This window comes from Eriocheir sinensis, chromosome 28, assembly GCF_024679095.1.
Source record: "Eriocheir sinensis breed Jianghai 21 chromosome 28, ASM2467909v1, whole genome shotgun sequence".
NCBI classification, from domain to species: Eukaryota; Metazoa; Arthropoda; class Malacostraca; order Decapoda; family Varunidae; genus Eriocheir; species Eriocheir sinensis.
The window spans coordinates 14,027,716-14,053,994 of NC_066536.1; the positions used below are offsets into that span (position 1 = coordinate 14,027,716).

Sequence of the window (26,279 nt, forward strand, 5' to 3'; positions counted from 1 at the left end):
TTCATGAGCACTGAGGCCACCAACTTTACCCGTACCTTTTATGCTGCCATTTCAGTAATGAAAGAAGTCAATTAATGAATACCTTAATTTTTTTGTGGCACAAGAATAATTAGTTAATAGGTAGCATTGCCATCAAAAGAGTTGGAGTACAGATCGTAACTGATGCACTGGTATTAGCAAAGAAGTCTGTGGCTGGAGGTATGAACTCTATGTATTTAAGATGCGCTTGTAATCCCCAAATGAGCTCTCAATGATGTGGGCTTATTTTTTCTATCATGGCAGCACTTGTACACCTTACTCTGAATTAACGTTGTGCCATCTTTCAGCAGGTTCTGAGACCTGTGTTTCTTGGTATCACTGGGTTTGCTTGTTAAGGTGCCTCCAGGGAAATGCTAGGTCAATGACATGAGCACAAATATCAGTGTTATCAGATTAGACATCCTTTCCATTTGAAATATTAAAACACAAAACATTACTGGCTGTGTGACAGGTTCATGGTTTTAAGATGTTTCCTCACCTTATAATACACTTGAGACCAGATACTACTGTAGTAATCATATGAGTTGAGAGCAAAAAAAAAAAAAGGGCTGCCCTCCTTTGTTGGGCAACCTTGCACCTGCAGATTTAGGCAGGCAGGGCTGGCCAGGACTGGCTTTGGGCTGGCAGGGCTGATGGCAGGCTAAGGAAACAAAATGGTAAGTTGTAGTATACAAGTTATGTCTGGTTTCAGGTGTCCTGCTCATTAATGTTAATTCTGATCAATCAGACCTGCTTGGTCCCTGTTACTTGGTGAGGTTTCATCTATAGAGATCAGAAACTATAACAATGGCTTCCCATTATTCCAAAACTTGAGTATGCTCCTCTCAGTTATGTGAGATAAATATTGTTACTAATGGCAGGGTAATATACAGTACATGCCTTGGAAATACAGGTTAGTTGTGGGATTTCAAGATGTAAGTTTAGGTGTAGGGAGTCTAATAATGGCATCCACATTCTTGATGAAAGGTTTGTGATATTAGGCTAGTAATCAAGGTTGGAGGCTAGGCATAGTGCTTGCTCTGTTGACCTGCCTTGACAAATTAGTAGTGGAGATATGGATCATGGCCTCGGGTATTGAAATGTGTGAGTTTTCCTGGGATCTGGCAAGTCATGTAGTAACTGCAAAGTTGAACCAAATTTTTACCTGTAACACTGCAGTGTTAGTGCAAAATGCTCTTCTGAATAATGGCAAGAAATACAAGGCACCTAATAAAAGGCAACATATTGAAAATAGTTGGGAATTAAATCAAACTTTAAGATTAGAATATAATTATAGAGATGATAACCTTCAGAGAGGCATAATCTCAAAGGAAAGTTAAAGGGGATTTTGATTAGTGGTGATTGTCATGTACTGAATATTTGTGGTGCTGGTTAGTTGATTGAGGTTTGTCATTTTGCACCTTATCAAATGGTGTGAATTAGATGGTTGCATTTTCATTGTAAGATTTGGTTTGATGAGAATGAGTCAAGTAATTGAAACACCCATCTTTAATGACCATTCTACAATAAATACAGACAAAAAAGGAGGAGTGTGCTTTTTAGGAAGTTCAGGTGATGCCTCTGCTACAGTAACATGGTCATAGCTTGCTTTTTTGTGGGTTTGAAGGGCTGAACCTTGCACTGATCGGTTTTCAAATTCTAAGCTAGCACTTGGTGCCTTCCCTAGACCAGTAATGAGTGCCTTTGCCAGAGACGTGCACTTTACATGTCAAGCCAGCTAAGTGAGCATATTAGTTTGAGATCATTCATTTCTAGTGTGAATTTTCATTTCTTGATAGGTTAACATGTATTCAGCTTTGCAATGCACCGTGATAGGTAAATTCTGACAAGTAGTACAAAATTGGTAGTCAGGTGTTGAGTTTCTTTGCATTATAAAATTCTTAATGTTAGCTTTGATGTAAGGAGTAAGCCAGATTACAGTTAAATAGGTTTATATTCACATTGGAGGGATGGTGTGAGCTTGGGTGGTGGTGGTAGTGATTGGTGGTGCATGGCGGGTGTAGTCATTAACCCGGGAGCTGGGTATCAGGTTCCACCAGCAAAACTGTGAGATTGGAGCTTTCAGTCATTCAATACTTGATGGTGAATACCAAGCCTCATTGTTCAGTTTCCTGATCTCGGTAGTTGTAGGGTATTTATTGTTGTGTTCAGAGGATGACCAATCATTGAGTCAAATTTTATGGTTTTTATTGCCATATTTTTGTAGCTAAAATGTGTCAATAATTCATCTGGACACAACTAATATAGTACATTTCTTATATAATTAATTTTGCATGTGCATATGTATACACATTTGGAGTATACATATGTATATGTAAGTTTGCATGCATTATTAGAATTTGGAATATTCCTCAGTGTGATTAAAGTTTTTTTGGTTGGTGTTGATATGTCAAGTTTGAAAGGCAAATGCTGAGGAATGTTTCAATGATGGATGTGTATCCTCTCCTGCTGTCATTGTTTGGTGAAGTTGTCTTACTATAACAAAAATGAGCAATGCTATACACTTGTCTGCTGCATCTTGTTTACTCAGGGGTGGGAGGTGATGACGCGATCGCTGTGTTATTAGTAGCCTCGAAACTTGCGGAAGAGAACCTTGATAAGCAACAACAAGTTTGCTTACAAGTCTTAATAAATCAACTTCGTAAACTGTTTCTCAGAATCTATGGATTTAGTACAACTGCCTATAGATCCATACACAAGCCCATTGAATAGATATCCTGTGAACCTATAAAAGTCAAAGGGAGGGTGGGAAAACATCTGTACATACTGTTAGTGGTTGCAGTACCGTATATGAGACGGCAAATATGTGTTGGGGGTGGTGGGACATTGATGCTCTGGGGACCCTTTGTATTCTTGTTACACGCCTTGTACTGTGGGAGGGTGGGGTGTTGATGTTTTCTGTGATTTCTAAGTGAAAAGACATGTCATGTGAGTGTAACCACTGTTGTATCGTTGCCATCAGCAGGGAAGAGGGAGCTTCTTTGCGTTGTCACAGTGATTACTTGTCCTATCAGTTAGTCTTGAAAATGCCCTAGAAGTACTCTTGCTGCGATCATGGGGCATGAAAAGATATGTTCTTGACATATGTTCATGAAGGATTGCACTAGCTTTTTAGTGTGTGCTAGCTACTAAACATAGAGGGCAGTAAATGTCTGTTGTGTGAAGTGTGTTGGTGTGTGAAACATTTAGCACTCGCTTGATGTTTGCTTTTTCCCATGTACTCCGGAGTAAGACGTTGCCGTATTTTGCAGGGCATGGGGATAGGTGAAGTCGGTGCTATTGGAAGTTTGAGTCTTAGTAGACTGAGGGCAGTTGTGAGTTCCCACTACAAGAGACACTTGTGTTCCCACTGTGGCAAGGGATTTCAGTCCCCGAAGGACCTGCGACGCCATGTCATGACCCACACTGGGGAGAAGCCATATCTCTGCCCTTACTGCAATCACAGAGCCAATCAGAAGAGCAACTTGAAGTCTCACATGATGTGTGTACACAATAAAGAGCTTTTGTGAAGCATCCCAATGTTAGCAAAGAGACTGACAACAAACTGCTTGAGTCATCTAGGCCAGAGGTAAACCTTTCTCCTGTAGAGTGAAGGGTGATACATGAGTCCTGCAGACACTGGTGCTCATTATGTTGAGAAATTTTCAGTTATGACCTGAGAGTAAGACCTTGCCATATTTTTCAGGGCATGGGTGTTCGTGAAATGGAAAGATTGAGTGACAGTAGACTGAGAGTCCTCTTGGGTTCCCACACCAAGAGACACATTTGCTCCCACTGTGGCAAGATCTTTCAGTCCCCCAAGGACCTGCGAAGACACATTCTCACCCATACTGGGGAGAAGCCCTACCCCTGCCCTTACTGCAGCCACAGGGCTGCTTTGAAGGGAAACCTCAAAGTGCATGTTATCACAGTTCATGGAAAGGACTTCAACAGAGTCAAAGAGTTGGTGCAAGGACAAGATCATGGACATGGAAGCAACATGTTGTAATCTTTTATTTCTTGTAAGTTTAGAGCTAAACTAGGTCATGAATTTCACATTATTTAAGCTTGTCCTGGTGTGTTACAAATATAACCAGGAGTTTTCGCATACTTTGTGGTTGTGTTTAGTTTGGGGCATTGGGACTGTTTGTGTTCCCAGGAGTGGCCAGGGCTATCTGTCAATGGCCCTGCAACTCGTACGCTGGCCAAGTGACTCAGGGAGGGTGCGTTGTCATTGCAGGGTGCGGACGCCGTGCACCTAGCAGGTCTGAGCCCGCGTCGCCTGTTGTCTCTCTCCAGACGGCATCCTTGTGCTCAGTGTGACCGTGCCTTCAGCAGCCTCCGGGACCTGAGCCGGCACTACCTTACCCATACGGGGGAGAAGCCTTTCCAGTGCCCACATTGTCCACATCGGGCCAACAGGAAAGGGAATCTGAAGACCCATATACGAGCTCTTCATCCAGATATTGTTGTGTAGTTTCCCTGGTTCACTATATATTTTTATTGCGAGGGATCTTAGGGACAGGGAAGCACTCTTTAGTTTTTTTGAAGTGATTTTTGTGTTAAAGAAAAAGTGCACACATGTATTTGATTCTCCATAATTTGAACAATGACAAACTGCAACTTTATGCTGCACTTGTGATGAAAGGAAGGTCATTTAAAGAGCTGTCAGTATGTAGGTGGTAAGAAATGGTAAAGTTCTGAGGCCAAGATGTGTTGATGTTTTGCAGGCGGTGGGTGGCGCCGTCAGTGGTCTCTTTGTTCAGTGTCCAGCTTGTGGGAAAAAGTGCTATGGTCGAAACCGCAAGCAGAACATGGTGCACCACATGGCCACCCACAGCCGGGAGCGGCCGGTTACCTGCCATTACTGCCCCTACCGTGCTGCTTCTCAGTCCCAGCTGTTCAGACACATCACAATGTTACATCTCAACACAAGCAGATCTTTCGCACCTCACACAACGAGCAACTGATGCTTTGGGCTTCATTAAGGGGTTTTGTGATACAACTTGGCAAAGCTGAAGACATGGAGATGGATAGACAATAGTCATTAGCACCTTTGTGGCATTCTGTGGCAGGTAAGGTTATTATACACCATGTTGGAGCTGGACAGCTGAGTGAATCTCTTCGCCTTCTTGCAGGCATCAGGAGAGTTGCCGGCTGGGGTGAGGGACGGCCCCCATGGCCAACTTGGCCAGGGTGACCTGCATAGGGCCTTTGATGTTGCTGGGGCAACATCCATTGCGGGACTTGAGTGCCCAGTGTGTGGCAAGCGGTTCCAGGGTCGTAATCGGCGCCAGAACCTTGAGCACCATCTGGTAACTCACACGGGTGAACGCCGCTTCCCTTGCCCGCTGTGTCCTCACCGTGCTGCTCACAAGTGGCACCTCAAGACCCATCTTCTCCGTCGGCATGCCCAACACCCAGCTCTGGCCCAGTTGACAGGCACGACAGCTCAGCCTCCAGGCAACATCCAAAGCTATGTTGAAGGCCAAAGTCAGCAAGCTCGTGTTTAACTTGATGAATTATGTATGTATTGTCAGAGGAGTTGTTTAAGGTTAGCAGTCGTCTTAGATGCGCAGCCAAGGATTGGAGGAATCCTTAGTGAAAGATGCATGTTATTATGTTGCAGACGTGGCGAGTCCCCTCACTCACCTGCGATGTGTGCGGCAAAATGTTCTCGGGGCGCAACCGTCGGCAAAACCTGCAGCAGCACCTCATGATCCATACAGGGGCCAAACCCTACTCTTGTCCATTCTGCTGTCACTGTACCAACAGGAAAGGGAACTTGGACATTCACATCCTGCGTGTGCATGGTCCAAATGATATTTCTTCTCAGTCATGGAAAGTTAATCCATGAAAGGGTTGGTTTGTCTGTCCTGCGTTTGTCTTCATTGGTTATGAAAAGTTGGGTTGTCAGAAATGGTTGCTTAGATGTCTGAGTTTTCTTGAGATGAACACCTGGTATTGGCTGGTAAAGTGGATGTTACAGGTTCAAGAGGTTTAAAGGGTGAAGACCTGGGAACTGAGACTGTGCCATTTTGCAGAGGGATGATGGGAGTGCTGGTGACGTTATTCTCTGCCCAGAGTGTGGGAAAGCATTCCATGGGCGCAGTCGGCGATGGAAGTTGAATCGCCATATGCTACTCCACACGGGGGAGAAGCCTTACCAGTGTCCCTACTGCTCCCATCGTGCTAACCAGAAAAACAACTTGCTGATGCACATACGCGCCAGGCATGAAGACTGGATTTCATCCTCCCCGAGTGGGGGTGGAGGCGGACTATCATGAGTTGGTTTCTACAAAATTGAGTCGAGGATTTGTGTGCGCTCTTGTGAAGGATCCATAGTGTAGTATTGACTGTCTTGCTTCAAAATCATGAAGTTCCTGTTGGAATCATAGTGAGACTGATCTGTTTTGCAGGGGAAGTGTTCCATGGTAGGTGCAAGCTCAAATGCTGGACAGCCCCTCTCCTCGGCACACTCAGAACCACAAGCATCGTCTAAGTCATGTACAGTCTGTGGCAAACCGTTTGGTGACCGGTCCAAACTGAGAAGACACATGCGTATCCATACCGGAGAAAAGCCTTACCCTTGTCCCTTCTGCCCTTACCGCGCCAACCAGAAAAGCAATCTTAGGACACACATCTATGCCCGCCATCAAGTTGCTTAGTGGTAGTTTTGGAGAATAGTTACTGGCTGTTAATTACTCTGAAAATTTTGATGTTTGAGAACTGGCACAGTAAGTCCTTCATTTCACTGTTTTCTGGTTCTTCCTAAGTAGTGGTTGTAGTGAGGATGAATTGTTTTGCAGGGAAGGTGTTCCATCATGAGTGTGTCCTCAGGCAGATGGCACCATCCCGCTCCACTGACTGAACCACAAGCATCAGCTGCAAATCCTTGTCCAGTATGTGGAAAAATATTTGGAGACTCGTCAAACTTCAGGCGACACGTGCGCATACACACTGGAGAAAGGCCATACGCCTGTCCCCATTGCCCTTACAAGGCAAATGAAAAGAACAGGCTAAAGAAGCACATGGCTGCCAAACACGAAAGCTAAACACATCAGGGAGGCCTTTATCATTTACAAATTTCTTTTTTATTTTGTTTGGTTTATGATTTTATCAGTTATTTTTATTTAATGAGTCAACAAGTGCTCTTGGGTCTAAGTGAAGACCCGTCGTCAGATAGCTTTGTGGTGGTGTGAGGACCATCGGGTAGTCTGAGTGAGGGTGTTGTGTTTTGCAGGGAAAGTCATCAACCTTCAGAGGGACCTCAGACCTGGGCCACCACCAACCCTCTACCCACTCACAACTACCACAACGGCCGCCATCACCTTCTAAACTTTGCTCCGTGTGTGGTAGAGGATTTGGAGGCAAGAATCGTCAGTTCAACTTGGCACGGCATATGCGTACCCACACTGGAGAGAAACCTTATGCCTGTCCCTTCTGCCCTCACCGAACCACTCAGAAAGTTAACCTTAAAGGCCATGTAATCACCCGTCATGGTAGAGACAAGTGGAATGACATAGCTGTGCAAGGGAGTGATGACTCTGTGATTGGCTGGATAAGCCAACCCTCTAGTTTTGAAGATGATAACTACACTACCTGAAACTTGAAGGCCCATGAGGGTCCTTCCTGAGTCAGAAGTGAAGCTTTAATATGTCTTCACAGCAGCTTGTTGATGTCTTCAAGGTATCCAAGACAACTAAGCTGGCATATTGTGCTTTGCAGGGTTGTGAGAGTGAAGTCCATGGGGACGCCTTCCTTCAGTGCTCGTTATGTGGGAAGGCTTTCCACGGAGATTACCGAAAACGGAACTTGAAGCAGCACCTGACCATTCACACTGGGGAAAAGCCATTTCAATGTCCCTACTGTCCTCACAAATCGAATCGTAAGAGCAACCTGAAGGTGCACATAACTGCTGTACATTTGAGCAGCATGGGGAAAGGTCACTGATACAAGGTATCCATGTCGTGATTTATTCATAGTTATGGCTATTTTAGTTATAAATTTTAGATTGTGTGTTTGGTTATTTTTGCTACTTAATGATTAAGTGGGGCATGCATTTGCTCTTTGTTGAGTGGATACCAATTGTACAAATCATTGTAACCATTGTGTAAATAATATGTTTTACAGAATACAAACTTTTATTGTAACCAAAGTACCTGATAGCTAGCAAGAAATAAAATTATCAGCAAAATAAACTGACCAAGTTACAGGCTTATTTTGATTTGGAAAAAAAATGCTATAAGAAAATTTGTTAGGGAGTGGCAAGCAGTTGTAATAAAAAGGCATTCATAAATTATTACACAAGCTTAAGAATTTCATTTTACGAGAGCCATGCTGCCTGATGGAGATAACAAAAAGAGGGAGAAGTGAAAACTGCTTCAATACATTATTATACATGAGTATTGCAAACTATAAATTACTCATGGAATATATGGTTGGGACAGGACTGTAAGCATGTTTTCTTACCCAGCAGTAGAGAATGAAGAACATTTATTTATGTTGAAAGGGAAAGTTGTAGTGGGCAGGAGGCAAAGAAGTACAGTAAATCGTCAGTAATTGTTAATTGATGTTCCCTTCATGGCGTGAGAAATTAAACATGTTAATTATTCATGATCTGTTAGGAAGAGGCTATAAAATTGATGTTCTTGATGGCGTAAGAAACATGTAAATTATGTTTTGTAAGGAACAGGTTATAGTTATTCTTATTACTTGTCATACTAAAGCTTTACTTTTTTATGAATTCATATTGAATAATGAGGGTCTGTAGGAGCTAGGTGAATCCTTGCACATGGCAGCTGGGTTAAAAACCTCTTGACATACTGTAAAGTCATTGAAGTTTTCTGTGCTAGTGAGATATGAGGTAAAGGGTCTGTGTCTGAAGCAGATGCTTGTGTTGCAGGTAGGTCGGGGGTCACCTGGCAGGACAAGTGGCCTTGCCTGCCAAATCTGTGGCAAGGTGTTCAGCGGCAAGAACCAGCGTCAGTTGCTGCGCCGACACACATTCATCCACACGGGCGAGAAGCCTCATGCCTGCCCAAACTGTCCTTACCGAACCAACCAGAAATGCAACCTAAACATGCACATAGCCACTGTTCACCGTGCTGCCCCCATCCTTCACCCTTCCCTTGCATCTGCCTTCTCTCTCTCTCAGGCCTCTGGAGCCCATGCACCTGCCTCCTCCACTGCCTTGTCCTTCAGGGGCCACAGTGACGACCGATAAGCTGGGCTGGAACAAAAGTTTGTGGCTGTGATGTAGGCTTTTTGGGAACGTGGTGGTTTATAGTTGTGCATTGCATCTTTGATGTAATGTTTCATTGACAAGTTCATTCTGCTGGGTTAAGGCAGCCATCAATATTTTGTAACACTTGTAATTCTTATGCAGATGAAGCTTAGTGTCAGAGCTCTAAGGGGCTGTTGTGTGTTGCAGGGTGTGAGGGTGGGCGTGGTGGGCCCAGGCGGGTGTGAGGGGCTAGAGGGACATGGACTCGCCTGTCCTGTGTGTGGCAAGGTATTCTGCAGCCGTAACCGTCGTCAGGACCTGCAGCGGCACCTCCTTTCCCACACGGGGGAGAAGCCATTCCCCTGTCCTTTCTGCCCCTACCGCGCGTCACTGAAGGGAAACTTGAAGAAGCACATGCACGTCCTTCACGCCCAGTTGCTTATGTCCGTGGATAAGAATATGACCTCTCAGGCAGCCTCGGCTCTCACCTCTTCTCCTTTACAACCAAGCTTGAGCCTTGATGCTTCAAACTACTACAATTAATTTAACCTCTGGTCTTCGGCATCCATCACTTTCATAAAGGTTGTGTTTAATTACCATCCTAATGTTAAAAGACCTTTGAGCTGTATATCATTATCAGTGGAAGACAGCCTTCCTCTCCTCCCCCAGGACCAAGGAGGCTGACGTGCGGTGTTGTTGTTTCAGGGGCAGGTGGCAGCCTGGCAGTCCACGTTGGTGGCTCATCGCCCCCATATGCCAGCCACCACCTCTCCGTCTGTTGGTGTTGAGTGCTTTACATGTGGCAAGACCTTCTACGGCTTCAACCGCAAGTTCCTGTTAAAACGACACATGATCACGCACACTGGGGAGAAGCCGTTTCAGTGTCCTCACTGTCCACACAGAGCTAACTTAAAACAGAATCTGGAAGTACACATCAAAAGGAAGCACAAAAGCGAGCTGCCTTCAGGGTTTATGCCTTCACTATCTGAAACTCCCTGAAATTTTTTATTTTTATACAGTGGAAAATTCCTCCGTGTATGTATGTGTTGTATGTGCATCTACGCTTGCGCTATTAAATGTATGGAGTTTATTTAACTAATACTGCCGTTGAGAAGTGAACTTGAGGACTTGAAAGTTGAAGGTTAAGTGTGCCCTGTATTACCTTGCAGACGGGCGGAGGAGAGACGCACCAGCATGTGGGAGCTGTCCTAGAGTCTGGCACCTGCCCTCTGTGTGGCAAGCACTTCCCTCGTATTGCCTCATCATGGCGCCAGAAACTAGAGCGCCACCTCTTGACCCATACAGGAGAAAAGCCTTACCGTTGTCCATACTGTCGTCATCGTAGTGGCCGCAAGGACTCAATCAAGAGGCACAGCAGGATTATGCACCCTGATAGACCTCCACTGTCAGCCTCAGACATAGTGTTGGCCTGTGACCAGAGTGGCTTGAGAGTCTGATGACATTTTCCACTGGGGTAACTGCAACACCACACATATCTCATTCACTATTTGGGAGCAGTGAGTGGACCTGTATATAGGGAGGCAGGGAGTGGCTTGAACACTGAGTGGGTGTTTGTGTTGCAGGAGACTGGGGTCACCTGGGAGGCGGGAATGCTGCTTGCCTTGGACATGGACCAGAAGTGTCGGATATGTGGTAAACAGTTCCTGCCAAGTCCCTCCTGGAAGCAAAAATTGATGCGTCATCTCATGACTCATTCTGGAGCGAAGCCATTCTGCTGTCCTTACTGTCAGTACAGATGTGCCAGGAGGGACTCTCTCAAGCTACACACCATACGCAAGCATGGCAGAAACCTACCAGACTAGGACTAATTGTATATATTACTTTTTATTTCTATTTTTTATTAAAATCAGTATATCAAAGATGAACTTTTAGCAGTCTTGAGCATGGGGAGACTGAGTGGTTTGGTCTGTTACAGGTCGGCCTAGCTCGTCAAGACACTTCGTTTACTCCCCAAGCATTGGACACGTGGCGCCACAAGCGGGGAGGAGGCAGCACTTGGGCTGGGGGAGAGAGTAACAGTGGTAGTCTGTCACGAGCTTGTAGTGTGTGTGGACACACGTTCTCGGGTATCACGTGGAAGCAGAAGCTAGAGCGACACTTGATGGTTCACACAGGGGAGAAGCCTTTCCAGTGTCCCTTCTGTCCTCACCGCACCAATCGCAAGGATGCCCTCAAGGGCCACATTGCTGCCTTACACAAGGTTCACTATAACTCCTAACAGGGGCAGACTTGCTGTGTGACTTGCTGGAGGGGTGTAACCTGAATCAGTCATGCCAGTTATTTTATTTATTTTTTATTTTTTTATTTTATTTATTTTTATTTTTTATTTTTTTGTTGACCATCAAGAATTGAGTTCCTAGTACATCTGTAGTCTGAAGGCTGCCATTTTCACGGAGTATTTGGTGTGGTGGGTAGTGTTTCACCACTTGTGTTTGCCACTGTCTGAGAAGCATTTGTAAGCTCTTGAGCTGTGATTTTTCTTCCTATTTGCCAAGAAAAATGTATATGATCATATATGGCATCAATAATGTGTATTGCATTAGAGGTGTGTATTAGGGGAAATCGTTTATTAGGGGTTTTCATGAGGGTGCAGGTGACAGTGGCACTGTTATTGTGGCCAGTAAGTGGTAGACATGTCAATTTGTAATTAGCAGTGTTGGTGAAATATCAATAAATTTTTGTATGGTATGTGTGGTTGTTTGTACTGCCCGCTTGTATGATTGTGGCAACGGGTGTTGAGGAACATAGTTTGTTATGTTCAGATACATTATGGGAAGAGTTGCATTAACTGAGTAGTTGCACATTTTTAATTAACTGGGGTGAAGTTGAGGGCGTTAGGAAACTCAAAACTATGAAAGTTGACATTGGTTCTATGTGGAGAAAGGTAGTAATTGTTTCAGGTTCATCTGAAAACCTGCTGTGTGGTCTTATTCCTTGGTCCAAGCTTAGCAATGAGAGGAGAGGGAGCAGAACTTTCCATACATCATGTGCACTGATGTCTTTTACTTTTATCCTTTAATTCACGTAAAACTTTGGGAATATCTGCCCAAGACCTTCAGATAAGGCTGAAAGGATGTTTGATTATCATGTGAAGAAGCACAGACATACCAATAAATAGATGTGACTGGGTGCTGTAGAAAGTTTTATCACCTTAACCAGATGGCAGCAAAGTGACACTTTGTCTTTGGGTGGGCTGGATGGCTTGCTTTCTTTCCTCAAAACCAACATTTTGGCACCAAAGTGAAAAAAGATGAATATTTTGAGGTTGCTGCAAAACAGATTCACAAATTGAAGCCCCACAAAAATAAGTGCACCACTGTGCACTGAGCAGTGCCTGGTGTTTTACATGAAGGGTCTTTGACCTTGCAACCGGAGTTCTCATTGGCCTGTTAATTTAATATTGTGCTAAAAGATGGGAAGGCTGTATGGCAAGTGCTCCCCCCAAACCAGCAGGTCGTGACCCCATGGGGGGTTGAGGATTGACCTGGGGGTCCAAACAAATGGCTTGGAAGAATGATTTTTATAACTTATAGTTCTGAGATTGTTTTCTGTCCTCTTATCCTGCTGGTGTTATATGCATATGCTGGTGAGTGTTGAGAGGAAACATCGGGTATCTTGCGCGGCATGTCAGGGTCAGTTATGAGTGAAAATTAGTGTTATTAAATGTAAAAGAAATTACTGATATCGTGGTCACATGGATTTTAAGATTTTGGGAAAAGGGTCATGAATGCAAGAACTTTGGGAACCATTGCTGTTTGGCATGCTTGCTTTAGCTATATGTGATATGTGAGGCAGGGGTACATTCTTCATGTCAGATTGCCTCTGTAGATTCTGTAAGGTAAATGCCTCATTAACACACAGTGCCCTGTTTAAAACAAGGATTACAGGGCTACTGGTTGTTTCAAACTATTAACAGTAAAGTTCTTTTTTCATCCTACCTGAACATCAGCTTTGTCACTTGCCACCCTTGTCATAAAGGGCAGAGAAAACTGTGGGCAAACCCACCAAGCATTATCATGACCAGAAGGTTGAATGCTGGATGCTGCTCTAGTTAACCACATTTGGTTACAGCTGAGTCTGTTATGTTGGCAAATTCATACACAAGTTCAGAGACTGAACTTTATCTGGAAATATAATTGTTAGTTCTCATTCTTCATATAAGCTGATCTTCATGATACTGTTAATCACAAATAAATAAATAAATAAATAAACAAAGACGTTCATGCCATTTTTGTAGACGAGAGATTCCACAGAAATAAGATTTCCCGAGTTGAAATTAAATCACTAATAAAGACCTCATTTTTGTGGAAATAACGTTTCTTCAAGAATGACAAATGCCAGAATTTATCCATTGGAGGCTAAACTTTAATTATTGTAGTTTTTAACCTAAGACATGGCACTGGTGGAAGAGAAGGCATGTTACAAAATTTTGAGAAATCTTATTCATCCACATTTTAGGAGTCTTTGTTAGAAAAGGAAGTATGATGTATTGAGAAGTGGAGCTTGTCATCAGTGAGTTTGGGGAAGACTGATGGAAACCTATTGCATTGTCACCTGAAAGAGCTGTCCTGGAGGGGAAAAAAAGTATTCAGAGGGATAATCTCCCAAGTGACGGTAGGAGAACAGTAAATACCCAGAAATTATGAAAAGTATCTTGGACATGTGAATTCCACTGAATGAGTCTCAAAAAGGAAGCAGAAAAATGCTGATAATGGGAACATGAATTTCCAGATTATTGATGAAGAAAAGTTACAGTGGCAGGATTTGGAATTACTGTTTTCCCAGTTTTCATGACATACTTGTTTCTTAAGTTATTCTGTGAAAGTGTTTTTTGTGTAACTGAATTGTTGTGCCACTCAAGCACTAAGATATGAAATGTAGATTGGGAAATATGAGTAATGAAGAGGAGACCTACAATGCTACAAGAAGATTCCTCTTAAGTTTAAAACATATCAGTATTGGCATTGGCTCCTTACTTTGTGATGAAGATGCTGTGTTGAGCAGGAAGAATTGATTTTCAAATGAGAAGCCAACTCCCATGCATCCTCATGTTTATGAAAATGAAGAAAGTTCTGGTTATTGACATATGCTAAGCTTTCTGTGGAATGAGACAAAAAAAATGGTATTCACAAGAGAAACCTGCAGTTGTAGGTTGAAATGAGATGAGCTGTCTGCCACAAAGACTTGCCTTGAGTTTTGCTTTACATATCTAGAAAAAATGAAATTTTTTATTGAGGTTTCATTGCGCGGGACACCGTTCAGTGGTGGTGAGGTGTGTTGTTGAGGGAGGTTGTTAGCATTGTCAAGTGACTACATTTTGTCTTGGGGGGGCTGAGGCTAAGGGGCTCCTGGGCAGCACTGAGAAACCTGGCTGAGCCTGCGCTCATATTTTACAGGAGTTGGTTGTTGCTGGGGAAGGCTGCAGTGGGGGACCAGGAGGCGTGTTGGTGTGCCCTGTGTGTGGCAAGACTGCCCAAGGCCGAAACCGTCGCCAGAACATGGACAACCACATGCTAACTCACACTGGGGAGAGGCCCTTCCAATGCACACTGTGTACCTATAGAGCTTCTCAGCAGGGCAATCTTAAGAGGCATGTTCGGACTGTCCACAAACTGAGCTTGGAGGAAGTTGGGTTGAACTCCTTCTCTGGACTGTCACACCATGCTGATGTTGGTCTTGGTCTTTCTCAGCACCGTTCTCTCCCAGCCAACGCCACACCACAGTTACACCCCCCGCAAAGATTTGACACAAACATCCAGAGTTTGTCACTTTCTTCAGGAAGTGAACAACAACACAGTGCTAGTGAGCTGAGCCAGGGTGCTAGGGAAGATGAACCTCCCTTTGGTCTTCACTTGCGTCTCAAAGCTGAAAATGAGGCTATCGTGCAGTCTCACTCTGAAGCGGGTCTTTGAGAGGACTGGTGTACCTTAATGGAACAAATGATGGTAGACATCAGTCTTAAGGAGGCTTGAATACAGTACTTTACCAACTAAACCACACACTTGTAAGTTTGCAAGAGACGCCGTGTGATGCATGTAATATCATGCTTCTTCAGAGTGGGGTCATGGATTGTTAAAATGGAAAAGGTTAGATTTGAAACTGAAATTGAAATATTTTGAAAACTGCCTGATGTAGAATATTCAGCAAGTCGCTTCTTGAGGTATGCAAAGGAAGAGACATGATGTGAGTAAAGGAGCTAGAATTGTCTTGTGAAATCTTGAATAAATGGAAGATGGGCCAGTAAGGTATTGAGAGAGGATGGTGGGATGGCAGTGTATGTTTGGGATGTGTGTCTGAGGTGGACTGAGTGAGGTTGTTTGTCTTGCAGGAAGGTGCGGAAGGTGTGGCGACGAGAATGCTGGCCTGTCCCATGTGTGCCAAGGTCTTCCACGGCACCAAGCGCAAGTATCGGCTTGACAGGCACATGTTAGTGCACTGGGGCCTGAAGCCTTTCAAGTGCCCTCATTGCCCTTACCGCTCCACTCAGCAGAACAACCTGAATAGACACATTAAAAACGTTCACTGGCAAATAGCAGGGCCTGTCAGTGAATGTGGAGAAAGTATTGGTGACTTGGTGCACAAGCCAGAAATCCCCCTACAGGAGCTGCAGGAGGAATGTTGCTCATCCCCTCAAAAGAGTGATGAAGTGGCACTTGCTTGTGTGACAATGAGCCAACGCAGGAAAGTGTCGTAATGAAAACATTTGTGGAGACTAGTTTATTGAAATCTGCAAGTAGTGAGAAGGTAAAAGAGATGACATATGGGAAATAGACATGGAAATTAAAAAAAATAAAGCCATATATGATGTTGAATGGATGCTGGCTTAGTCCAAGTCTGTCTTGAGTTGGGATGTTCATGACCACGGTACCCCTGCCCCTTGCCACCTGCCTTGAGCCGTGTGCTGCTCTTGAGACATGCGTTGATCATGGCCTGGTGTGTTGCAGGCGGCGCTACTTGAGGTGGAAGCTGTGCTAGCTGACGAGGATGAGGATGAGGTGCCGTCCGAGGAAGCTGCAGGAGGCATTAGCGTCTACGCTGTGGGCTCCTCTGCTTCCTCCTGCCCAGTGTGTGGCAAGATCTTCGAGGGCACAAAACGCAAATATCGCTTGGAACGCCACATGACCATCCACACTGGCGAAAAGCCATTTCCTTGCCCACTGTGTGTGTACAGAGCCAACCAGAAAGAGCACCTATACCGTCACATAAGGAACCTACACAGGCTAGAGCCATCAGAAGTGCCCAGCAGCCCCCAGCATGCTCATGCTGCGGCCACATGATCATATCTCACGATAAAGGTGTGATCCTTCTGCCTTGCTCTTAGTGGCCATTTTATACACATGTATGAAGTATGACTTTATTAGTTGCTATACTTAAGAGATCCTGGCCTGCTTGTGACTCGTAGTATGCCACCAGAGAGAGGAATGCATCAGTAGTGTAGCCAGTAAGGCAGTAGTGATGGAGCCAGGCTTGAGGTGTTGTAGGGCTCCCCGTAGCGTGGCTCTGGCTAAGGAAGCGAGCTTACCTAGGTCGTGGCTTCTCCATTGCAGGAATCGGAGGACGGAGTGGATCGCTGTGTTCTATGCGGCAAAGAGTTCACGGGGAAGAACAGTCGAAATAACCTGGTTCGTCATGTGAAGACCCACACTGGAGTAAAGCCTTTCTCTTGTCCCTGTTGCTCGTACCGTGCCTCTCGCAAGGAACACATGATTCGCCACTTAAAGAAAGGCTCGTGTGTTTATCACCGCTTTAGGGCAGGGGCAGCAGGAGGTGACTATTCCAAAGAAGCTTGTGATGAAGGTGTGAAGGCTGTGGTTAATATGTACCTTGCGCAGCTCTCCTCAGCCCCAGCAGCTCAGTCCAGTCGCTACTCAGAGTCCGAATCTGATGCCACCAGCAGATCATAATTTTTCACAACTCTGAGACTAATTAAAAGTCATTACTAATTTTGCTGATGGGCCATGGATATGGGGACTGCAGTTTTTGTACACAATAATTTATAATAAGTGCTTAATGTGATTGATGCCCTTAAGTATTAATGTACATAAAGATTGTAAGCATTCCCTTTTGCTGTTATTTTATACTTGACATTCCTTAGCATCAGTGCTAGACAGTTTTGATGGACTTAGGTGAGGTGACAATTTTGTATGGCAGACAAAGTTTTCACTACTAGAAGTCACTGTTTTTTACAAGTTGTTTTGTACTGTTGACTGTCAGACTAGTAGTGTTGCCCTCCTGTACTCCCTTTGTGATACTGCATCCAGTAAGTTGTCTTTTAATAGTTTTTTATGTAGACATTTCATACAAATAAAATTGATTAAATTACATTTTTTTTTATTTCCATATGTTTCTAACTGCTCAAGAAATAAAGCTGAGAGTTATTCATGACATCTACAATATAAGTTTCTCATCCCACCATAGGGGGCTTTCAAAGCTGCTTTTATGTAGTGCACTAAACTTATGAGTCCCTTTGTCTGGAGCCGAAGACTTTCCTCAAGGCTGGAGGACTGATAAGTGCAGAGCTGCCCTCTTTTTTGGGAGCAGCTAGGAAAGTCTCCCTTTGGTTTGACGCATAGGTGTCTTAGGTTATTTACTTGAATAATGCTTTGAAACCAAGGATAATTTGTGTATCTTAATGATATAAATTTTTCACATACTTGGTGAAACAGCTTTCCTTGATAGTTTGTTTTAATTTTAAAAGTATATACATATGGCATTAGAGAAAGTACAAATTATATTGGTTAGAATGAGTTAGTGGTGATGCTGGCATGGAAAGCTCTGCAGTCTATCGTTGACCAGTGACGTATGGTGGCCTGTTACCTTTGATGAGATATCACGAAACATTATAATCTCAAGTATAAGTCTCACTGCTGCAGCAACTGAATGAGGGATTCTAGATTGATATACTTTGTTCCTTCAACCTGGATGAACTTGCTCCTTGCAGTTGATTCCCTGGAAAAGTTGTCTTACTCTTTATAATCAAATCATCCACACCAGCCACTACTTCCTCTGTCAACACTTGGCTAGTTCTTGAAGCACACTGTGGAGAGTTCTGAACAGAGGACAGTTAAACTTGGTGAGGTGGAGGTAAAGTTTTGAAATGAGGTGAGAGACTAGTTGATTGTCCTTTGTAGCTTTTGTCCTCTTTTTTTTCACCTCCCTGTACCGTATGTCTCCACATAACTGGAGATGAAATTAATGTTTGCACTGGAGCCGAAGTGCTTTCATAATGATTTGGTGTGTGCTGCTGTCAAGTCTTGTGCCTTTGCAAGACATACATACGAAGATCCATAGTTCAGAAGTTCTCTGGAGAATTTCAAATATTTGACCTGCAGATTATAGTTTTGATGGTGCATCTTGAAGGTTAGGTTAGGCTTCGGAGCTCAAGCAAAGCCATTGCTATTGTTACTGTATGTCAGCAAGAGACTGTTCAGTTGCAGTGTTAGACATAAGGAACATAAGTCTGTTGGAACAGTTATAATGATTGGTGTAAAGTTACACACATGAAATGACATTGTGTTCAGCACATCTTGTGTAATCCTGGAGAAGGAAGAACTGTTGAATAGAAAATGTATGAAGGATGAATGCTGAAGCTCTTGAGGTACAAGAAAGGCTATGCACAGCACTTCCAAGAAAAACAAGAAGCATCAGTCATGGCTTAGGGTGAAGGAAGACGAACAGTAGGCTAGTGAAGGAGCCTGACCAGGGGTGTGACGATGCCTTTGTGTATTTCAGAGGCTGTCGTGGTGCAGTCCCCTGGTGAGGTGCTCCTCTTCAGCGTCTGCTCTGCACAAGACCCACAGTGCACCTCGCCTTAACCCCTCTGGCCAGGCAGGCAGCTATTCAGGCTCAGGGGACGTGGCGTCTCCCCTGCCATGCCCTCAGTGTGGCCGGGAGTTTCATGGACTTAACAAAAAGTTTCTATTAACTCGACACATGGTCACTCACACTGGCGAGAAACCCTACCAGTGCCCTCAGTGTCCTTATCGTGCAAATGTCTCCAGTAATCTCACACGGCATCTTCGCACTGTTCACTGTGCCAGTTCTAATCTTGTGCCTACCCAATCCCTTCTGTCCCCTTTGGGCACCAGTACAAGTAATACCCAGAGTCTCCACCATCCATCATCACCTCTGTGAATATACAAGAGCTGCGTCTGGTGATTTGCTCTGTGATGATTATCAAAGGGAAAGGAAATGTGGTCTTCCTCTGCTTTGAAAAATATTAGTCTCATGGAGACATTAGTCATTCTGTATTTGGTGGGCAACTACAGCTTTGAAACGATTAAGCCAAATATAAAAATTCAGAATGGCAGGTCACAGTATGCATTTGTAATGGGGTATACAGATAGTGCATTAGCCATGAGGCTCCAAAGGTGAAAATAGCTGTGCTGCAGCACTGCAGGTATAGTCATACCATAGGACTGCTTTTCTGTACTCATATGGCATAGGAGGGTTCTGTGGTGTGTTGAGTTCAATACCTTCAGTGCTATTTAGTTCAGAAAATATATTGTGATGGCTATGCCCATGGAGTGACTCACTAAATAACAGGGTTTTATTAGTCAGGTGTACACCAATTTGATACTGATGAAAGAGGATCACTTAATATACTGGTACTTAGGTTCTATTATGGATTCATTGAAATAAAAGTGGACCTTGTTAAGCTTGCTATCTTGACATAATACTGCTCAGTATATCACTAAAACTGGAATTGACACCTTTGAAAAGCTGTTTGAGAGCAAAGCTTGATACACCATTTTCCTCCAGCAGAATGGAGCCTTTGTCAAGTCGCAGAGAGGAAAAAACCTGCTCTACTTCGAAGGGTACAAGCACAGGATATGCCGTGAGGAGGCTGGGGGTCGAAGCAGTTGGTGGCGATGCACCAAGAAAACATGCCGTGGGAGAGTCAGGCTGACAGTGGAGGGAATAACTTTAGTGGAGCAGCACAACCATGACCCACTCCCTTCCCTAGAGCGACATACTTGGGGACTGTCATGATCGTGTGAAAGCTGCCAGTGCGTGCTGACAACCATGCCGTTGGGTAGTATTGCCTTAATGATGTTGCACTTAACATTCTGTTTTGCTGAAGTATGGAGATATTTGAAGCCTTTTTATAATGTATCTTTGTTAGTTGAAATACCATAACATAAAGGTGACCTATGTACTGAGATGCACACAGTTCTTGTACATCATGTAACAGAATGGTATTATTGGCCAAAATATTGATGCTGCCCTGATAATAGTGCTGATATCCATCGTGGAAATACAGCAAAAATGTCTCTCTCTCAAAGCACTGTCTGAGGAGGTGGTGATCAAGTTCTACTTGATTTTGATCTTACCTGGGGTGCATGGTTGACAATAGAATAAAGGAGCTCCTATTTAATGAATTAATTTAGGTAAAGAATGTATTTTGAGCTACTAAGGAAAATTAGTGCACACTTCTGTTTTGAGAAAATATCCTAAAGATTATTCTGAAAAAGGTGAAAACTGTAAAATCGTGCTCTTTTAACCTGGGTTTGGACTTGAAAATAGAGGAAAAGAAAAAGGCATTAAACTATGCAGCAAACAATTTAAATTAGGTATTAAAGGCTTCTTCCCACACAGTTACTCACAGGCTTATTGAAGCTAGCAACCAAGATGAGAAAATATGGCAGTTTTTATTTTTCAATACTTTTTGTTGCTATGAGTGAGTTTGGTCACTGTCTGGCATTTGGCGCTATATTGATAGTATATTCCTCCCCTCAAGCTGTAAGACTGGCAGCAACCTTTTTCTTACCACAATGATGCACTGTGGATAGCCTGCAGTGACATGTAGGGTAGATAACTAACCCGGGGGGTGAAATGTTGACCAGGGGTGGTGATGAATTACTTACAAATAAAATCTCTATCTATCTATCTATATTTATATCTCTAGGGTTGGATAACAATGACAACAAATGGAGTCCATGGAGTTCGTTAAAGTTAAAACCCAAGCTTAGAATTTTAACGATCATTGCTCTTACCCATGCCTGTCTCTCCTTCGTCCGTGGTATTACTTGGGTTGGTAGCTTTTATTGTGTACTATGTACATTCTAAGCTAAAATGTCATTCAGTTTCCTCAGTTAATTTTTTCATCTGATTTGTCTTGTAAATTTTGTATCTGGCACATTTGAACTGTAAGCTGTTATGTGCCTCACAAGGAAGACTTCAGGGCTAGCATGTGGCGATGTGCACACACAAAAACACACGCACACACACACACACACACACACACACATACATAACGATTAAGTGAAGAAATAGTATTGGCGAAGAGTGTGCAGAGATTCAAGGAAAAGTTGGATAATTATAGATACGGAGACGGGACCACACGAGCGTTAGCCCATGCCCTGTAAAATTACAACTAGGTAAATACACACACACACACACCACACACAGACACACACACACACACACACACACACACACACACACACACACACAGACACACACACACACACACACACACACACACACACACACACACACACAGACACACACACACCACACACACACACACCACACACACACACACACACAATGGGATTGCATGTTGATAATAGTAATAGAGCTAATTTGAAACCAGAAAGTCTCTGGTATGGATATGTTGACTTTAATAAGACTAGTTCATAAAGACTTCCAAATATGTATAATTTCATTTTTGTGGAAAGTGATGACTGGTACTAAAAAGTTGTGGGTAGAGTGGCTGACGTACTTTCATCATCATCATCACCAGTCTGTATCATTCCACCGCAGGAGATCCAAAGTATTTCCATCAGTTTCTGTTCTGTGCCTCTGTTTTTTCATTTTAATGCATATTTTCCATAAGCTTTTTTAATTTCATCTCCACATGCGTCATGGCCTCCCCTTTGATCTTTTTATGTTTGTCATTTGGCAGTCATGCTTTTTGTCCATCTGTTATTCTCTCCTATATATGTGTCCTGACCTGTGCTTCATGATTTTAACTGACAGTATTATGTTACCTCCTTTTGTTTGTTCTCTTATTCATTATAGTGATACCCAGCATCCATTCATCCTTCTTTGGGCACTTCTTAACTTCCCTTTCGGAGACTTACTCCAATGTTCTCATCTCTGCCCCTTATGTCATAACTGGGAGGACACTGATTGAAAACCCTTTGCTTTAAACACAGCAGAAGAGAGCCTCTTAATGTGTTACCCTGATTTCTGGAAGCATTCTTTACTTTTATTTTATTATTCATATGCTAACTGACTGTACCTTATCACAGTCTTTTGGTTTTATATTTTTTTTCTTTATCCTGCCATTTGTGAGGTGTTTGACAAATATACTGTTCAAAGTTGTTTGTCTTGTTTCAAGTTCTTACCTTTATTATGTAGAATTCACGAATGACGATTGTGAAGGAGAGGGATCTGGGGTGTGCCTGCCTACTTGCCCTTACCTCAAAGCGAATAAAAAAAGTGCCTACTTCAGAGAATTCTTAGGTAAAATTGTCATTTTTAAGATGATTTTCTCCATGTATTGTATACATATAACTTCTTCAGATTCGCTGCTCATTATTTTTAATAGGGGAAGACACACACTGCTAAGAAGCAAGGGAAGTTAGGAATTAAGTGTTCTAAGGGATTTTATGGGAGGGCTTTTTGGAGTAGTCTTGAGTCACATACAGTTGGGGTTAGGTAAAGGTAGAGGTAAAGTTGGAAGCATGCGCCATAGCTGCGCATGGCCTCGGTGCTCATCTCTCCTGCATTGGTTCTTGAGCCTGTGGTGAGTAAGATTCCATTACCCTGGGGCACCTTCTCCAGGATTCCTCAGGCAATTTATCAATCAGCTAGAAAGTGGGAATGAACAGCTGGGTTAGCTGTATGCTGACTGCCCAGGCTGGGATTCGAACTGGGGCCTGTGGATTTGTAGTTAGGCATGCTAACCACTTCACCGTGGAGGTGGGATTAGATGCCTACCCATATGATTACATTTTTTATATATGTACAAGTAATATGAGGAAGCATTTTCATTCATAACTTTAGAAGCCAATGTTAAATTATACAGGAGGGAAGATAATTGGTATTTTTATTTTTTTATTTTTATTTTTTTTACAACAAAGGAGGCAGCTTGACAAGTTTTTGGGAAGTCATCTTCTATAGGACTTCTAGGCTAACATGTTTGAGGTGGTCATGTTGACATTTGCTCTCATGACATATATGGGAGAGCTATGTGTAGACCTGCCAGTGTGACTTATATGGTGAAGCCATGTATGGGAAATCTTATAACATTTATAAGTAATGGAGTAAAATAACATACTTAAGTTTATCAACATTTATTTGATGGGTTTCACTTCCACATCATTTGCCTCAGATAGACTTTCAAGACACAAGTAAATGGTTTGTGTGCAACATGAAAATGAGTAATTGGTTGAAGTGCAGTGTTTAAAGAATTGTATATTTTTTATTTGCTATATGAAGCTAGGATTATATTCATTGTACATAAGAATGATCAAAAGTGATAAGTAGAAAAAAAACATGACATAATTTGGAATAATGTGAAAATTAATTTTATGAAGACTGATTGCCAACTTTTCAATTCTTTCAGTGGGTTATATTATCTGCCGGACAACCTGCTAAAGCTGGTGACGTATTTCACATGAGAACAAATGATCCTTGACCAATTGTTTCTGTTACTGTTATGAGTGTTACAGTAATGTGATGTAATAAGAATATGGTGTACTGTTAAGTGTTGCAGTCATGGGCTTTTGCAGACTAGGGCTGTGAACATTACAAAGTCCACAAGAGGGACTGAGAGCCTTCCTGTTGTTGCAGGGGCTGATGGCAGCGCGGGCAGGGCTGGTGGGCATGGTCACACCCCCTTCTGGGCCTGGCATGGCCACTTGCCCCATTTGTAGGCGAGATTTCCGAGGGCCATACCATTCCACCCTCCTCAGGCGCCACATGCGGACACACACTGGGGAGAAACCCTACGCCTGCCCGCACTGTCCTTATCGTGCCAACATCTCGAGCAACCTTACTCGACACATTCGCTCTCGTCACCCTGAGAGTCCGGGTCTGGTGCGCCCTTCCCCTCACATCCAGCACCACCACTTCCAACAACAACAGCATCAACAACAACAGCATTTCAACCATGATCTTCCTGGGCATCATAGAGAGCTGCTTCACAGCCTTCCAGAGCCACTGGAAGAAACCTGACTTCATAGTTTCAGATTGGCTTGTAGTGCCAGTTTGCCTCACCAAGTGGGGGTCTCAAAGACCACTTGTACATCAAAACACTCTGGAATGATGCTTCTAAGGGGATGAAGTCATGAACAGTCTACCTTCATGTCATAATATCTTGGAGGAGTTTATACGTAAGATGTTTCAAAAAGAATTTGTAGCCTCAGTTGCCTGCAGTGACTCATTATCCACAGTTACCAAGAATACTATATGCTCCAGTGTTTTAGTCTTGTGCAAGGAATATATTTTCGTTTTCTCTGTTGCTCCTTACCTCTGGGATTGCTTTACTAGGCCTTCATCATGTTAAAGAAGCTGCTGCAGTGAAAATTTGCTAATAATCTATAATCTGAGGCTGCTTGTGAAAAATATTTCGAGTGAAATATTCTAACTAAATATGCATTTGCTTCTTTGGTAAGCTGCTTTGTTGTGTTGATATGTCAAGGAGCCTCATGAGAATCCATGACATAAGCAGACTAGTCAAGTCATTACTTTATCAACAAAGCAGTGGAGCCCTGAGTCTTTGCTCTCTATATAGGTGAAGAGGAAGCAGCAGAGGTACCTTTATGCCTGTGATAGTTGGGATTTCTTTCCCATTACAGTTGGCCCTCCTCTGATGTGGTTTTCACTACTGCCAACTTTGCCACTGTGGTACCCCCTAGAATATCCAAATGAAAATCCTACTGCACAAATTTAGCTTACAAGACTGCCGCACCATCTAGATCCGTACCCCCCGCCCCCACACAAGACTTCAGTTCCCCGCTGGGTGCTTATGAAACATGAAATACAGGCCCATGTTCTTGTCCCTGAGTTGTGAGGGTTGGCAGGCGGCTGCCTGAGTGACAGTAAACAAATGCCCTCGGCATCATTATTTTCTTTACTAGGAATAATGATGACCAAAATAATAATGATTGTTATTTTGTTATTATTTATTAATAATATTAAATAGAAAAGTCTTCATTATTTATACCCTGCAAGGGTACCCTGACTCACTATTCATCTGTATATTTTTTCCCATGATAAATATCTTTCACTCACAGTCATGAGAGTCTACATTCATCATGCAAAGAATATCAATACACTTCCTGTAGTGGAGGCGTGGGCAAGTCTGGAGATGGTTAAAAGTGCACTAGGAAGTGAAAGTTAATGAAGGTAACCTTACCCCATGATTGCCTCACCTCATTTGTGTAGAGGGCAAATACAGTTACCACAAAATAGCAGCTGTGTTTTACTTCTTTATAGTTTTGTTTGGTGTGTGTGAACCGAACTTCTGTCACATGTTTAGTGAAGATGAACTCAGTGGCTGTGACTGAGGTGATGAGGAGGAAGGAAGTACCCTGCCGTGCCAGAGGCCTTGTTGCACGCTCACTTAGGTTTATTTAAGATGTATGGTTACCACTTTAGTGGCGATGGGTTACTAATTCAGTGGAGATAGGTTATGTATGTCTGAAGCAATATACTCAGAGCAGTTTTATGAAGAATAAGGCAGTCAAGAGTGGAAAATGAGGAAAAAAGAGGAAAATAGACATTCTTAGTACACGGTTGAAATGGTACATCCATATTGTGTTTTCATTTGCCAACTTACAATTAACTGCTGTTGTGATGTATTGTGCTCTTATTGGAGGGCTGCAAAGGGCGTGAGGCACATTGCAGGTACCGCTAATCACACGACGATAAGCAACTCAGCTGATGTATTTTCATGACTTGTGATTGGTCAACATTCCCTTGGAGTTGCGTTATACAACACTTGTGATTGGACGAAAATCTGCTGAATATACATGAGAGTTAAGGCTTCTCAAGCTTT

General features: G+C 43.2%; 1 protein-coding gene across 50 annotated transcripts in view; it reads left to right on the forward strand.

Annotated features, from left to right (window-relative positions):
- The window catches only part of LOC127004601 (longitudinals lacking protein, isoforms A/B/D/L-like), a 56,129-nt gene that overhangs the window by 4,575 nt on the left and 25,275 nt on the right, over positions 1-26,279 (forward strand). For 5 of the 50 annotated variants that reach the window (XM_050872539.1, XM_050872540.1, XM_050872543.1 and 2 more), the window contains exon 5: positions 14,662-15,580. The exons of 17 other annotated variants lie outside the window; for them this stretch is intronic. In XM_050872539.1, coding sequence (XP_050728496.1) covers positions 14,662-15,177 — 516 coding nt within the window. In that variant the 3' untranslated portion in view covers positions 15,178-15,580. 28 more of the 50 variants (XR_007757897.1, XM_050872579.1, XM_050872569.1 and 25 more) reach the window with 28 other exon arrangements.